Below are 15,100 nucleotides of genomic sequence, written 5' to 3' on the forward strand. Positions count from 1 at the left end.
ATGGACCCCGCCAGGAAAGCAGGTGCCCAGGCTGTGATCTGGAACGCAGGCTGGCTGCTGCTGCTGCTTTGCGGAGGTGGGTCTGCTGCCCGGAGAGGTGGAAGGGATAGAATGGGGGCTCCTAGGGAGGAGGCTCCTCTGGCCCCCTACAGAGGAGGCTGTGGGAAGGATCCCCACATAAGCAGAGGGCACTGTAGGCAAAGTTCCCCATCCTGAGCAGAGGGGGCAGTGGGAAGCATCCTCCACCATGGGCAGTAGGAAGGGTTCCCCACCACGGACGGGGGCAACTGTGGGCAAAATTTCCCATCCTGAAGCTGTGGAAAGAAGTACCCTGCTCCTAGGCCGGGCGCGGTGGCTCATGCATGTAATCCCAGCACTTTGGGAGGCCGAGGCGGGCAAATCATGAGGTCAAGCGATCGAGACCAGCCTGGTCAACATGTTGAAACCCCGTCTGTACTAAAAATACAAAAATTAGCTGGGCGTGGTGGCACGCGCCTGTAGTCGCAGCTACTCGGGAGGCTGAGGCAGGAGAATCGCTTGAATCCGGGAGGCGGAGGTTGCAGTGAGCCGAGATTGTGCCACTGCACTCCAGCCTGGTAACATAGCGAGACTCTGTCTCAAACAAACAAAAAGTCCCCTGTCCTGGGCAGAGAAGCTGTGGGCAGAGTTCTCTCATTTGAGCAGAAGGGGGCTGTGGGAAGGGATCCCTCACTGAGCACAGTCTAGCACAGTCTGCTGTGGGAGAACTTCTCTCATTCTGAGCAGAAAACTATGAGGAGTTATCCCTCCTACCCCGGGATGAGGGGCTCCATGGCGGGGATCGCCTACAGTGGGCATACAGGGCTGTGGCAAGGACACGCCCACGGTTGGCATAGTGGGTGTGAAGGAAAAGGGTCCAGTGATTCCCGTGCTTCCAGATTTGTGGAAAGCTTTTCCCTACTCCTGCCCTGGCAAAGTGTGTGCAATAGGACCGTCTCATCCCGGGACTGAGGGCCATGGGAAGGACTATTTCTCTCTTGGGGGTGGACGCTTTAGCAAGGAGGGCTCAGGTCTGCTCGGCTCCGCTCCCCCAGGAGCGCAGGCCCTGGAGTGCTACAGTTGCGTGCAGAAAGCAGATGACGGATGCTCCCCACACAAGATGAAGACGGTGAAGTGCGCGCCAGGCGTGGACGTCTGCACCGAGGCCGTCGGGGCGGTGGAGACCAGTGAGTGGGGACCCCCGGGCCACGCACACCAATGGAAGATCATCCCGCCCAGCCCAGCCTCCTTATAGTCGTTTCTGGATTGGCCACGCTCGTTTAACGCGGCCCCACCCCTCCCTTTCAGCCTATCTGGGACCCTACGACACAGCTTCGCCCCTCCTCCCAGGCCAGGGCTTCTCTATTAACGATTACAAGGGCGAGGAGCAGGGAGTTGAGAACTGGGTGGGGCGGACTGGGAGAGCTCAGGTTTGGAACGAGGTCACGTCCTATGCACCTTTTCTGCTCCACCACTGAGACCTCCCCATCCCTGTCAACCGGGATGTCTCCTCCGAATCACCCCTTTGAGGTTTCGCCCCCGTTCCATGACCCCGCTCCTCCCTCCTTCGGTCGTTCTTTCCGCTCTGGACGGCTCTTTGGGGGCGCCAATCTGCCAATTACGGCCTGTCAGTCCTGTGGTGTTGGCCTATTTGAGGCCCCGCCCCTCCCAGGCCGTACCCAACTCTGGGCTACGCCCCATCTGAGACCACGCCCACATCTAATCCCGCCCCCGTCCCTTTGCCCAGTTCACGGACAATTCTCGATGGCAGTGCGGGGTTGCGGTTCGGGACTCCCCGGCAAGAATGACCGCGGCCTGGATCTTCACGGGCTTCTGGCGTTCATCCAGCTGCAGCAATGCGCTCAGGACCGCTGCAACGCCAAGCTCAACCTCACCTCGCGGGCGCTCGACCCAGCAGGTCCGTGGGGGCGGGGCCGTAGCTGTGGGGGCGGAGCTACGTTCGGGCCCGCCAAGATGGAGGCGGAGCCGTGGCGGAGCGGGGAGTACTCCGCCTGTGCTGGGTGTGGGGGTCATACTCTAGGGCGGGGCCAAGAGGCAGCAGGCGGGACTTTCTGACTAAGGCACCGGGAGGTTGCGCGCTGGGGCGAGGCTATTAGTAGGCGGGGTTATTGACAGTGGGGGGGGGTGTCACGCCTTAGGGGCGGGGCTAGAAGACGCGCTGCGGTTTCTGAACCCTTTCGACGCCTTTTCTTCCTCTGGGCCCCCCTCGCAGGTAATGAGAGTGCATACCCGCCCAACGGCGTGGAGTGCTACAGCTGTGTGGGCCTGAGCCGCGAGGCGTGCCAGGGTACATCGCCGCCGGTCGTGAGCTGCTACAACGCCAGCGAGCATGTCTACAATGGATGCTTCGACGGCAACGTCACCTTGACGGCAGGTGAGGGAGCCCTGGAGCACGGGACCTACAGGAGTTGTGGTAGCACTTCTGAAGCACCCTGGGCGGTAGGGAGCCCTTTACCCAAAGCGTTTCCTTCACCTGCGATGCATTCTGGGAACCGTGGGGCCTAAGTGCTTGTATCGTAGGGCATCATGGAAAATGCAGTGCCTTCCCCCAACATATTAATAGTGTGGGGACAGTGATGCTTTGTCCCAGAGTGTTTTGGAGGGACATACATTTCCATAGAGGGCTGCCAGGTACTTAAGAGGTATTTAAGCCTCCAAGCTTCTGCCCAGGCACTGCGGGAATCTCTAGTTTCTTAGCCCTTAAAACTCAAGGGGTCCCCGCCTGTCCCAGAGTATTGAGAGATGTAACCATGGAAAATGAAGTTCTTCAAACCCCATTCCCTTGCCAACTATGCTTAAAAAGATGTAGTTTTTAAAAATTTTATTACTAATTTTTTTAAAGACAGAGTCTTGCTCTATCGCCTAGACTGGAGTGCAGTGGCGCAATTATAGCTCATTGCAGCAGTGCAGTCATAGCTCACTGCAGCCTCTACCTCTTGGGTTCAAGCAGTCCTCCTGCCTCAGCCTCCCAAGTAGCTGGGACTACAGGGGTACACCGCCACGACTGGTTACTTTTATTTTTGGTAACAGTGGGGTCTGTCCATGTGGCCAGGCTGGTATTGAACTCCTGGGCTAAGCGATCCCCCTGCCTAGGTCTCCCAGAGTGCTGGGATTACAGGCGTGAACCACTGAGCCTGGTGGGGAGAATGTAGCTCTGACTCTAAGACTGAATTCTGATGGGGAAGTAAAAGCTGGGGTGAAGGCTAGGGGGATAATGGCCAGAGGTTTGTAAAGGAAGTTTGTTCTGCCCTGTGGTCTTGTGAGAGGTCTTGTGTCTCAGTCTAAACCTTTGTTTTAAGCCCTATTTTTATTTCAGCCTACACACATTTCCATTGAAAGCACAATGGAAAATGTTAACCCACCATGTGCCAAAGACAGTGAGTCTGTCTGTTTCTCATAGTAGCACCTGAGTTTAGATTTTGGGATTAATGGATGCAGAGACCTTCTGTCTCATTTTGGGGGGGGGGGGGTCTCGGTTTTTTTTTTTTTTTTTTTAGACAAGACAGAGTGATCCCAGTGATCCCCCTGCCTCTGCTTCCCAGAGTGCTGGGACTACAGGCGTGAGCCACCACCCCCATTGGGGTTCTCTGTTCTTGTCTGATGCCTCTGATGCCTCTAAGTTTCATTCTGGCTGTGTCAACCTCTTTCCCTCTAGCCACTGAGCTATCTGTGTCTCCTTCCTATAGCTAATGTGACCGTGTCCTTGCCTGTCCGGGGCTGTGTCCAGGATGAATTCTGCACTCGGGATGGAGTAACAGGCCCAGGGTTCACGCTCAGTGGCTCCTGCTGCCAGGGGTCCCGCTGTAACTCTGACCTCCGCAACAAGACCTACTTCTTCCCTCGAATCCCACCCCTTGTCCGGCTGCCCCCTCCAGAGCCCACGACTGTGGCCTCAACCATATCTGTGGCCTCAACCACGTCTGTCACCACCTCTACCTCGGCCCCGGTGAGACCCACATCCACCACCAAACCCATGCCAGCCCCAACCAGTCAGACTCCGAGACAGGGAGTAGAACACGAGGCCTCCCAGGATGAGGAGCCCGGATTGACTGGAGGTGCCGCTGGCCACCAGGACCGCAGCAATTCGGGGCAGTATCCTGCAAAAGGGGGGCCCCAGCAGCCCCATAATAGAGGCGGTGTGGCTCCCATGGCTGGATTGGCAGCCCTTCTGTTGGCCGTGGCTACTACTGGTGTCCTGCTGTGAGCTTCTCCACCTGGAAATTTCCCTCTCACCTACTTCTCTGGCCCTAGGTACTCCCTCTTCCCAAAACTTCCTGTTTCCATCACTGGACTGGGCTGGCCCAGGCCCTGTTTTTCCAACATTCCCCAGTATCCCCAGCTTCTGCTGCACTGGTTTGCGGCTTCGGGAAATAAAATACTGTTGTATATATCCTGCCAGGGGTGTTCTAGCTTTTTAGGGACAGCACCTGTATTCTTCTCATCCTTGTCTCTCCGCTTGTCCTCTTGTGATGTTAGGACAGAGTGAGAGAAGTCTGCTGTCACAGGGAAGGTGAGAGAGAGGATGCTAAGCTTCCTACTCACTTTCTTCTTGCCAGCCTGGACTTTGGAGCGTAGGGTGAGTGGGACAATGGCTCCCCACTCTAAGCACTGCCTCCCCTACTCCCCCCATCTTTGGGGAATCGGTTCCCCGTTTGTCTTCCTTACTAGACTGTGAGCTCCTCGAGGGCAGGAACCATGCCTTATGCCTGTGTGTGATCAGTTTCTGGCACACAAATGCCTCAATAAAGATTTAATGACTTTGTATAGTGCTTTAAAGGAGTTGCTTCCACCTTGTTTCTTGCAATAACCGCTCTAGCTGAGCTAGGATGGGCATCATAAAGCCTTTAACAGGAGAGAGATCGCAGGGAGAGCCACAGCCCTGGGGGAAGTCACCGTTGAATTTTCATCTCCTGGGATCTAGCCCACATTTGGGTGTTCCCACTGGTGAGGGGGAAGCTGGGCGAAACCATTAGGCGGCATGGAGGGGTGAATGGGGCTTTTAGCAATGCCAGGGAACAGACAGCTTTGTCGAATGAGTTTGTGTACCCTCCCTAGGCTCCACCCACCTTGCTATCCAGCCAGCCGTCTGCATTTTTTTAGAGATGGGGTCTCTGTCACCCAAACTGGACTTCAGTGGCCCAATCATACCTCACTGCAACTTCCAACTCCTGCCTCAGGCTCCCAAGTAGCTGGGACTACAGGCTCATCCCATCATACTTGGCTAATTTTAATTTTTGTAGAGATGAGGTCTTGCTGTGATGCCCAGTCCTCCTGCTTTGGCCTCCCAAAGTGTTGGGATTACAGGCAGGAGCCACCGCACCTGGCTTCATCTGGTTTACTAAGAGTCATTAAGGCTGGGCACAGTGGTTCATGCCTGTAATCCCAGCACTTTCGGAGGCCGAGGCAGCCGGATCACCTGAGGTCTGGAGTTCGAGACCAGCCTGACCAACATGGAGAAACCCCGTCTCTACTAAAAATACAAACTTAGCTGGGCATGGTGGCACATGCCTGTAATCCCGGCTACTCGGGAGGCTGAGGAGGGAGAATCACTTGAACCCAGGAGGCAGAGGTTGCGGTAAGCAGAGATTACACCACTGCACTCCAGCCTGGGCAAAAAGAGTGAAACTCCATCTCAACAACAACAACAACAACAACAACAACAACAAAAAGGTCATTAACTGGGCTCACCTACTGTATCCCACTTGTCTGTAGGGCCTGAGGGTGCTGCTGTTGGTCTTTGCTTGGTGCTGGGGACTTGGGGATTGAGCCCCACCTCCATCTCCTTCCCATCAGGTGAAGGCCTGGCCCTAGAGGCACTGGAGAGGAAAAGCCTGGCTTGAGAATGAGAGAGTTCCCGGTAGGCTTTGTGACTGCTTGATGGGAGGAGGATTCGATGTGGGGAATAGTGAGATCATAACAGTATATTGCCAATATTACTATTGATAGGCAATATTACTATTAATAATGGGGAGTAGTGTGAGGTAACAACAAAACAATAGCAAATAATGAGTATAGCAACAAAATAGTACATCAATAAGAGTATGAGCTCTTATTCTGAAACACATACATTGTAATACATGTATAGAGGGAAACGTCAGTGATGGTAAATGTAGTTTTGGGAGTATTAGTATTTTTTTTTTTTTTGAAATGGAGTTTTGCTCTTGCTGCTCAGGCTGGAGTGCCATGGCACGATCTCGGCTCACCACAACCTCCACCTCCCAGGTTCAAGCCATTCTCCTGCCTCAGCCTCCCGAGTAGCTGGGATTACAGGCATGTGCCACCACGCCTGGCTAATTTTGTATTTTTAGTAGAGATGGGGTTTCTCCAAGTGGTCAGGCTGGCCTCAAACTCCTGACCTCAGGTGATCCACCCACCTCGACCTCCCGAAGTGCTGGGATTACAGGTGTGAGTCACCATGCCTGGCAGTGATTTTTAAATTTTAATTTAACTTCTATTTCTATTGTAGAGATTGACATCTCACTATATTACCCAGGCTGGTCTCAAACTCCTGGGCTCAGATGATCCTTCTGCCTCTGCCTCCCAGGTGCCGGTATTACAGATGTGAGGTCCTGGGCCCGGCTGTGTTCGTGATTAAAGACAGCCTTACTAGATGCCCAGTCTACGCTATCAGTTTGCAGCCATCATCTCATTGACTTTTCCACATAGTTTCAGATGGGATGACTGGGGAAACTGAAGCTCAGAATGGTGAAGTAATTAACCCACAGCAAATAATACATTTATTATGTGCCAGGTACTTGTTTTAAGCGCTGTACTTGGATGAATATATTTAATCTACAAAACCATCCTGTGAAGTAAGTGTTAATCATCTGCATTTTATAAGATGGGTAAATCAGGGCTAGAGAGGTTGAGAAAGTTGCCCCAGGTCACTCAGCTATTAAGCAGTAGAGCTCAGCTTCCAACGCGGGCAGGTCAGGTTTATAGAGTGCACCAACACTGCCATGACGTTTCCCTTAGCTTGACTAAACTTTAGACAGGCTTCCTTCTGCCTCTAGGCCCTCAGAATCCAGAGGATCTAACCACAGAGGCCCCTTACCTCCCTTTTCTTAGAGCATTTACTTAAGAAAACCTGTCATTGTAGGTTATTTCTTTGTCCATTTGAGATGGATATAAATCTCTTTAAAAGTCTTGGCCAGGCGCAGTGGCTCACGCTTATAATTCCAGTACTTTGGGAGGCTGAGGTGGGTGGATCATGAGGTCAGGAGTTCAAGACCAGCCGCACCAATATGGTGAAACCCCGTCTCTACTAAAAATACAAAAATTAGCCAGGTGTGGTGGCAAGTGCCTGTAATCCCAGCTGTTCAGGAGGCTGAGGCAGGAGAATCGCTTGAACCTGGGAGGTGGAGGTTGCAGCGAGCCGAGATCGTGCCATTGCACTCCAGCCTGGGTGACAAAACGAGACTCCGTCTCAAAAAATAAAATAAAAAGTCTCTTGCCAATTTATAGCCCAGGAAATGAGCTGTCACTATGTTGCCCAGGCTGGTCTTGAACTCCTGGGGCCAAGCGATCTTCCTGCCTTGGTCTCTCAAAATGCTGGGATTACAGGTGTGAGTGACCAGGACCCAGGGAACTATCTCTTTGAAATGTGAACATAAAAGGAGATACTACTCCTATCTCCCTGAGGAAGGTGAGAGCCTAACTTTGGTAGATGACTCAGCTGTCAGTTGTAAAAGTACCTCCTGTCATGAAGACAGAAGAAAGCTGCCTTCTTCTCTGGATAAAGCCGATTAAAAACGCGAATGACCAACAATCTTCCACTCATCCCAGCTCTTAAAATATCTACCACTAGGCTGGGCACTATGGCTCACGCCTGTAATCCCAGCACTTTGGAAGGCTGAGGTGGGTGGATCCCCTGAGTATGGGAATTCAAGACCATCCTGGACAACCTTGTCTCTATGAAAAATACACTAAAAATTAGCTGGGTGTGGTGGTGCATGCCTGTAGTCCCAGCTACTTGGGGGTGCTGAGGTGGGAGGATCGCTTTAGCCCTGGAGTCCGAGGTTGCAGTGAACCATGATGGTGTCACTGCACTGCAGCCTGGGTGACAGAGCGAGACCCTGTCTCAAAAAAAAAAAAAAAAAAAAAGAAAAATAATGGCTCTTTATATTTTCTTTTTTTGTTTTTTGTTTTTTTGAGACGGAGTCTCGCTCTGTTGCCCAGGCTGGAGTGCAGTGGCGTGATTTTGGTTCACTGCAACTTCTGCCTCCTGGGTTCAAGCAATTCTCCTGCCTCAGCCTCTCGAGTAGCTGGGACTACAGGTGCACACCACCATGCCCAGCTAATTTTTGTATTTTTAGCAGAGATGGGGATTCGCTATGTTGGCTGGGCTGGTAATCTATTTACTTAGTGGAGCCATCCCCCTGAAAGTAACCAATCTTTTGCAGCTGTCACTGTCCACACTTCCCATCTTCTTGGGAGGATGACCTCCTTACCTGTCTTGGCCTCTGAAACCCATTAGGGGCCCTGAGACTCCTGCTCCCCAACCACAATCCCTCCAATCTCCTCCCAGACAGCTACTTGCTTCTGTTGAGGAAAAGAAGATAAATGAAGAGCTTAATGTGTTTAAAATATAATTGATTATTGTTTTGCTTATCTAGTTTCTACTTCTAAGCACCTAGCTCTGCTTTCTGTTAAAACTGCCAGATTCTGGCCAGGTGTGGTGGCTCATATCCATAATCCCAGCACTTTGTGAGGCCGAGGTGCGTGGATCTCTTGAGGTCAGGAGTTCGAGACCAGCCTGGCTAAGATGGCGAAACCCCGTCTCTGCTAAAAATACACCAAAATTGGCTGGGTGTGGTGGCTCACGCCTGTAATCCCAGCACTTTGGGAGGCCGAGGTCAAGGCGGGCAGATCACCTGAGGTCAGGAGTTCGAGACCAGTCTGGCCAATATGACGAAACCCCATCTCTACTAAAAATACAAAAATTAGCCGGGCGTGGTGGCGCACTTCTGTAGTCCCAGTTACTCGGGAGGCTGAGGCAGAAGAATCGCTTGAATCTGGTTGGTGGAGGTTGCAGTGAGCCGAGATCATGCCACTACACTCTAACCTAGGTGACAGAGTGAGACTCCAACTCAAAAAAAAAAAAAAAAAAAAAATTAAGCCAGGCTTGGTGGCACGCACCTGTAATCCCAGCTACTTGGGAGGTTGAGGCAGGAGAATCGCTTGAACCTGGGAGGCGGAGGCTGCAGTGAGCTGTGACTGTGCCACTGCACTCCAGCCTGGACGACAGAGTGAGACTCTCTCTCTCTCTCTCTCTCACACACACACACACACACACACACAGTCAGATTCTGTATAACTTATTAGGCTGGACATGGCTTTAAAGTGTTTTTAATGACAGAGCTCACCAAAACAGAAGTGAGAGAAAGAAGAAAAAGGAGGAGGAAAAAGAAGGGGAAGAGAGAGTGAAAGGATTTAGCCGTATGAAAAGTCACAGAGGGGGAAAGTTACAAAATCTCTTTCCTGTATTTTTTCCAAGGTTTGAGGTCTGAGGTCTATGTGTGAGAAATGGATTTCAGCCTCAGGTAGGGCTTGCTGGGGGACGAGGCAGGTGTGACAAGGGGCAGGGTGGATCCGCCTGAACTGGCCTTGCTGGTTTCTCTTCATCCTGGGTTTGTTTGTTTTTAACGAAGGGCTTGTTTAATTTTAATTACATAAGCAAGACATGACTATCTTCTTGCTGTCAAACATTCAGAAAATACAGAGACAGCAAGAGAGAGAGAGAGAGCTCAAAAAGCCCTTTTGAGAAATGGTCGTTCAATCAGTTGCAGGGGAGGGAAATTGGGGTGCAATTTGGAAACGTCTCTCTAAATGACAAATGCAGATCGCTTCTGACTTGGCAGGTTTTTCTCTCAGGAATACGTCTTACACGTAGACATGGACGCCTGTGGCTGATGTCAGGTCTGCCCAAGGATGTTAATTGCAGTAGTGTTTGGAATAACAAAACATTAGGAGTAACCTAAATGTTTATCAGGAGGGAACTGGTTATGCTTATGATGGTGCGCTCACACAGTTTGATGCTTTATGGGCATTATAAAAATAAAACTAGCCGGGCGCAGTGGTTCACGCTTGTAATCCCAGCACTTTGGGAGGCCAGAGAGCGAGACTCTGTCTCAAAAATAATTAAATAAAAAAAATGCGGTTGCTAGAAAAAAAAAATTTCTTTTTGAGACAGGTTCTCATTCTGTCACCCAGGCTGGAGTACACTGGTGCAATCACAGCTCACTGCAGCCTCCACCTCCTGGGCTCAAGCAATCCTCCCACCCCAGCCTCCTGAGTAGCTGGGACTACAGGCATGTTCCACCACACCTGGCTAATTTTTGTATTTTTTTTATGTAGAGATGGGGTTTTGCTATGTTGCCCAGGCTGGTCTCAAGCTTCTGAGCTCAAATTATTCTCCCACCTTGGCCTCCCAAAGTGCTGGGATTACAATCATGCACCACTGTGCCTGGTCAGAAAATTTACTTTTAAAATTTATTCTTTTGAGATGGGGTCTTGCTTTGTCGTCCAGGCTGGAGAGCAGTGGTGCGATCATGGCTCATGGTAACCTTGAACTCCTGGGCTCAAGAGATCCTCCTGTCTCAGGCTTCTGAGTAGATGGGACTACAGGTGTGCACCACCGTGCCCAGGTAATTTTCAAAAGTTTTGGCCGGGCGCAGTGGCTCAAGCCTGTAATCCCAGCACTTTGGGAGGCCGAGACGGGTGGATCACGAGGTCAGGAGATCGAGACCATCCTGGCTAACACGGTGAAACCCCGTCTCTACTAAAAAAATACAAAAACTAGCCAGGCGAGGTGGCGGTCGCCTGTAGTCCCAGCTACTCGGGAGGCTGAGGCGGGAGAATGGTGTAAACCCGGGAGGCGGAGCTTGCAGTGAGCTGAGATCCAGCCACTGTACTCCAGCCTGGGCGACAGAGCCAGATTCCGTCTCAAAAAAAAAAAAAAAATAAATAAATAAAATAAAAGTTTTTTTGTAGAGATGGAATCTCACTATGTTGCTCAGGCTGGTCTTGAACTCCTGGCCTCAAGCAGTTCTCCCTCCTTGGTCTCTGAAAGTTCTGGGATTCCAGGTATGAGTTACTGCACCTAGCCAACCATTGTTGTTTTGAGTCACTGAATTCTGGAGCTGTTTGTCACTGCAGCATAACTTAGCCAATCCTGCCTGATACGTTCCCTTATCTCCTTCCCTTGGTCTGCAGTTGGAATCATTTGCAAACCGGAGAAGTCCTCCCACTGACTGTAACCCTGTTGTGACTCCCCAGCACTCTCGGTAAGATTCCAATGCCCTACCATGGCTTACAAGCCCACACAGGAACTGGTGACTGCTGCATGTTGCCTTTAACCCCTCCCTACCCTTTGCTTCCTTTCACATTCCAATGACACTGAACTTCTCAGTTTACTGCAAGCATCAAACTCTTCTGCTCACTCCCAGGCCTTTGCAGGTGCTGTTCCTTCTGCCTGGAATGCTTTTCCATTGTCTCTCTCTCTCTACTTGGCTGACACCTCCTCTTTCTTCAAGACTCAGCTTGGACGTCTTCTCCATCGGGTAGCTTTCCTGACCACCAGTCTGGGTCACATGCCTCATTTGGGGCTTCCCGCCTTATTGTTTTGATCACTTGGGATTGTTGCTGTCTTGGTCCATTCTCACACTGCTATAAACATACTACCTGAGGCTGGGTGATTATTTAAAAAAAAAAGAGGTTTTTATTTTTTTAAATTAATTTTTTTTAACACACAGTCTTGCTCTGTTGCCCAGGCTGGAGTGCAGTGGCACAATCTCAGCTCACTGCAACCTGTGCCTTCCAGGTTCAAGTGATTCTCCTGTCTCAGCCTCCTGAGTAGCTGGGATTACAGGCGTGTGCCACCATGCCCAGCTAATTTTTATATTTTTCAGTAGAGACAGGGTTTCACCATGTTGGTCAGGCTGGTCTTGAACTCCTGACCTCGTGATCCGCCTGGCTCAGCCTCCCAAAATGTTGGGATTACAGTCATGAGCCATCATGCCAGGCCTTTAATTTCTTTCTTTCTTTTTTTTTTTTTGAGATAGGGTCTTACTCTGTCACCCAGGCTAGAGTGCAGTGGAGAGATCTCGGCTCAGTGTAACCTCCACCTCCCAGGTTGAAGTGATTCTCCTGCCTCAGTCTCCCAAGTAGCTGGGGTTACAGGTGTCTGCCACCATGCCTGGCTAATTTTTGCATTTTCAGGAGAGACTGGGTTTCACCATGTTGGCCAGGCTGGTCTTGAACTCCTGACCTTAGGTGATCTACCTGCTTTAGCCTCCCAAAGTGCTGGGATTACAGGTATGAGCCAATGCACTTGGACAGAACAGAGCTTTAATTGACTCACAATTCTGCATGGCTGGGGAGGCCTCAGGAAACTTACAATTATGGCAGAAGGTCAAGGGGAAGTAAGGCATGTCTTACAAGGTGGCAGCAGAGAAAGAGAGAGAGAGAGCGCAAGGGAAATTGCCACTTTTAAATCATCAGATCTCGTAAAACCTCCCTCATTATCACAAGAACAGCAAGGGGGAAACCGCCCCCATGATCCAGTCACCTCCCACCAGGTCATTCCCTCACACGTGGGGATTACAATTCGAGATGAGATTTGGGTGAGGACAAGGAGCCAAACCATAACACTGGAAGATGTGTCTGTCTCTGTCCCTGGACTTTGAGTCTCCCGAGGGAAGTGCTGGGGCCACATTGTCAGTGCCGCGCACACACAGCTCAGGGCTGGGCGCAGAGGAGGGTTTCAATACCAGTCTGTCAAATGAATAGTGCATGACTTCAGATGTTAGGCAGATCTGTTCATCACAGGATTTCTGAGAAACAAGGGTGCTGTCTCTTTCTCTTCTCTGCACTTTTTTCCTGACAGGTTTTCTTGAGAACTGAGATTTGACAGCTGGCACAGTTCATTCCTGGAGGCCTGCTCTATGCTGCAGGGAAGTGGTTGTGGTTTCTGTGGAAAGTCCCAGAGCAATTCATTTCTTCTGGGTTCCTCCAACCAATCAATCCAATCTAAATTCCTCTGCTGACTCAACACTTTCCCAAATTTTTATTTTTACTTTTGCACAGACGTTTAAAATGAATAACTTAGAACATAGAGAAGTTAAAATAATCTTACACTGAACACTCATATATACCCATCACCTAGATTCTAGTATTATCATTATTATTATTATTTTTGAGACAGAGTCACACTCTGTCACCCAGGCTGGAGTGCAGTGGTGTGATCTGGGCTCACTGCAAACTTCACCTCCCAGGTTCGAACGATTCTCCTGTCTCAGCCTCCTGAGTAGCTGGGATTACAGATGCTTACCACCACACCTGGCTAATTTTTGTATTTTTAGTAGAGATGGGGTTTCACCATGTTGGCCAGGCTAGTCTTGAACTTCTGGCCTCAAGTGATTCACCCGCCTTGGCCTCTCAAAATGCTGGGATTATAGGGGTGAGCCACCGTGCCCAGCTCTATTTTTATTTTATCTTTGGACACAGGGTCTCACTCCCATCGCCCAGGCTGGAGTGCAGTGGTGCGATCTTGGCTTGCTTCAGCCTCGACTTCTCTGGCTCAGGTGATCCTCCCACCTCAGCCTCCTGAGTAGTTGGGACTAGGGGCGTGCGCCACCATGCCTGGCTTTTTTTTTTTTTTTTTTTTTTTGTAGATTTTGCTCTGTTGCCCAGGCTGGTCTCAAACTCCTGTACTCAAGCCATCTGCCTGCCTTGGCCTCCCAAAGTGCTGGGATTACAGTCACGAGCCACCGCACCTGGCCCCATCACCTAGAATCTAAATTAATTAACATCTTACTCAACTTGCTCTATCAAGTTATTTACCCACCTTTCCATCCATCTATCTATCACTCCTTCTTGCCTTTTCGATGCATTTCAAAGTAAGTTGAAATGCATATTTATTTATTTTTTCCTCTTCAGGTAAAATTTACATATGCTGAAAGGCACAAAACTTAAGCACATTGTTAGAGGAATTCTGACAAATGTGCAGCCCTTGCCACCCGAATCCTTATCTTGAGTCAGAGCAACACCATCATTCCAGAAGGTTCTCTCCCATCCCTTCCCAGTCAATCCCTGGGTTTCAGAGACGAGTGTAGTGGGTGGGGTGGGAAGAGGAAGCAGAGGTTAAGCCTAGACCTTGAAGGGCCTCATGGGCCACAATAAGAAATACAATAACAATACAAATATAACACTATGCTGGATTTTTTTCTTTTTTCTTTTCTTCCCCCCTCCCCCCCCTTTTTTTTGAGGCAGGGTCTCACTCTGTTGCCCAGGCTGTAGTGCAGTGGTATAATGATAGCTCACTACAGCCTCAAACTCCTAGGCTCAAGCGATCCTCCCACCTCAGCCTTGGAAATAACTGGAATTACAGGTGCACGCCACCATGCCAGGCTAATTAAAAACAATTCTTTTTTTTTGGTAGAGAGTAGTCTCATTATGTTTTCCAGGCTGGTCTTGAACTCCCGGCCTCAAGCGATCTTCATGCCTCAGCCTCCCAAAGTGCTGGAATTACAGGTGTGAGCTGCTGTGCCCGGCCTATGCTGGATATTTTTTGTTTGCCTCTTCAGGTCCACTCTCCGCCTCTCCCCACCATACTCATGGGAGTCTGACCATACCTTGGGATCAGCATGAACCACAATGGGCTTTCTGAACCTCTAGCTTTCTGCATCGGTTTGCCCAATGGGGAGACACTGGCAAGAAACTGGAAGGTGGGTATTTATTTCCCCAGCTCCCTTCCTGATGTGCGATTGCCTTGGACTGCCTGTATCTTTCTACCCACTGCTTCCACCCTTGTAAATAGAGTTTTTTTTTTTTTTCCAGACAAGAGTCTCACTCTGTCACCCAGGCTGGAGTGTAGCGGCGCCATCTCGGCTCGCTGCAACCTCCGCCTCCCGGGTTCAAGTAATTCTCCTATTTCAGCCTCCTGAGTAGCTGGGATTACAGGCGGGCTCCACCATGCCTGGCTAATTTTTATATTATTAGTAGAGATGGGGTTTCAGTATGTTGGCCAGGCTAGTCTCAAACTCCTGACCTCAGATGATCC

The 15,100-nt window shown here is 50.4% G+C and overlaps 1 protein-coding gene across 2 annotated transcripts in view; it reads left to right on the forward strand.

The window, feature by feature from the left end:
* The window catches only part of LYPD3 (LY6/PLAUR domain containing 3), a 50,643-nt gene continuing 35,543 nt past the window's right edge, over nucleotides 1–15,100 (forward strand). The window contains exons 1-5 of one of the 2 annotated variants that reach the window (XM_023190524.3): nucleotides 1–76; nucleotides 1,074–1,205; nucleotides 1,766–1,936; nucleotides 2,252–2,413; nucleotides 3,726–4,803. In XM_023190524.3, the coding sequence (XP_023046292.1) occupies nucleotides 1–76; nucleotides 1,074–1,205; nucleotides 1,766–1,936; nucleotides 2,252–2,413; nucleotides 3,726–4,243 (1,059 nt within the window). In that variant the 3' untranslated portion in view covers nucleotides 4,244–4,803. Of the gene's footprint in view, nucleotides 77–1,073; nucleotides 1,206–1,765; nucleotides 1,937–2,251; nucleotides 2,414–3,725; nucleotides 4,804–11,253; nucleotides 11,325–14,624; nucleotides 14,766–15,100 lie in introns of those variants that run through there. The other variant, XR_003306919.2, reaches the window with a different exon arrangement.

The sequence above is a fragment of the Piliocolobus tephrosceles genome, chromosome 21, assembly GCF_002776525.5.
Source record: "Piliocolobus tephrosceles isolate RC106 chromosome 21, ASM277652v3, whole genome shotgun sequence".
NCBI classification, from domain to species: domain Eukaryota; kingdom Metazoa; phylum Chordata; class Mammalia; order Primates; family Cercopithecidae; genus Piliocolobus; species Piliocolobus tephrosceles.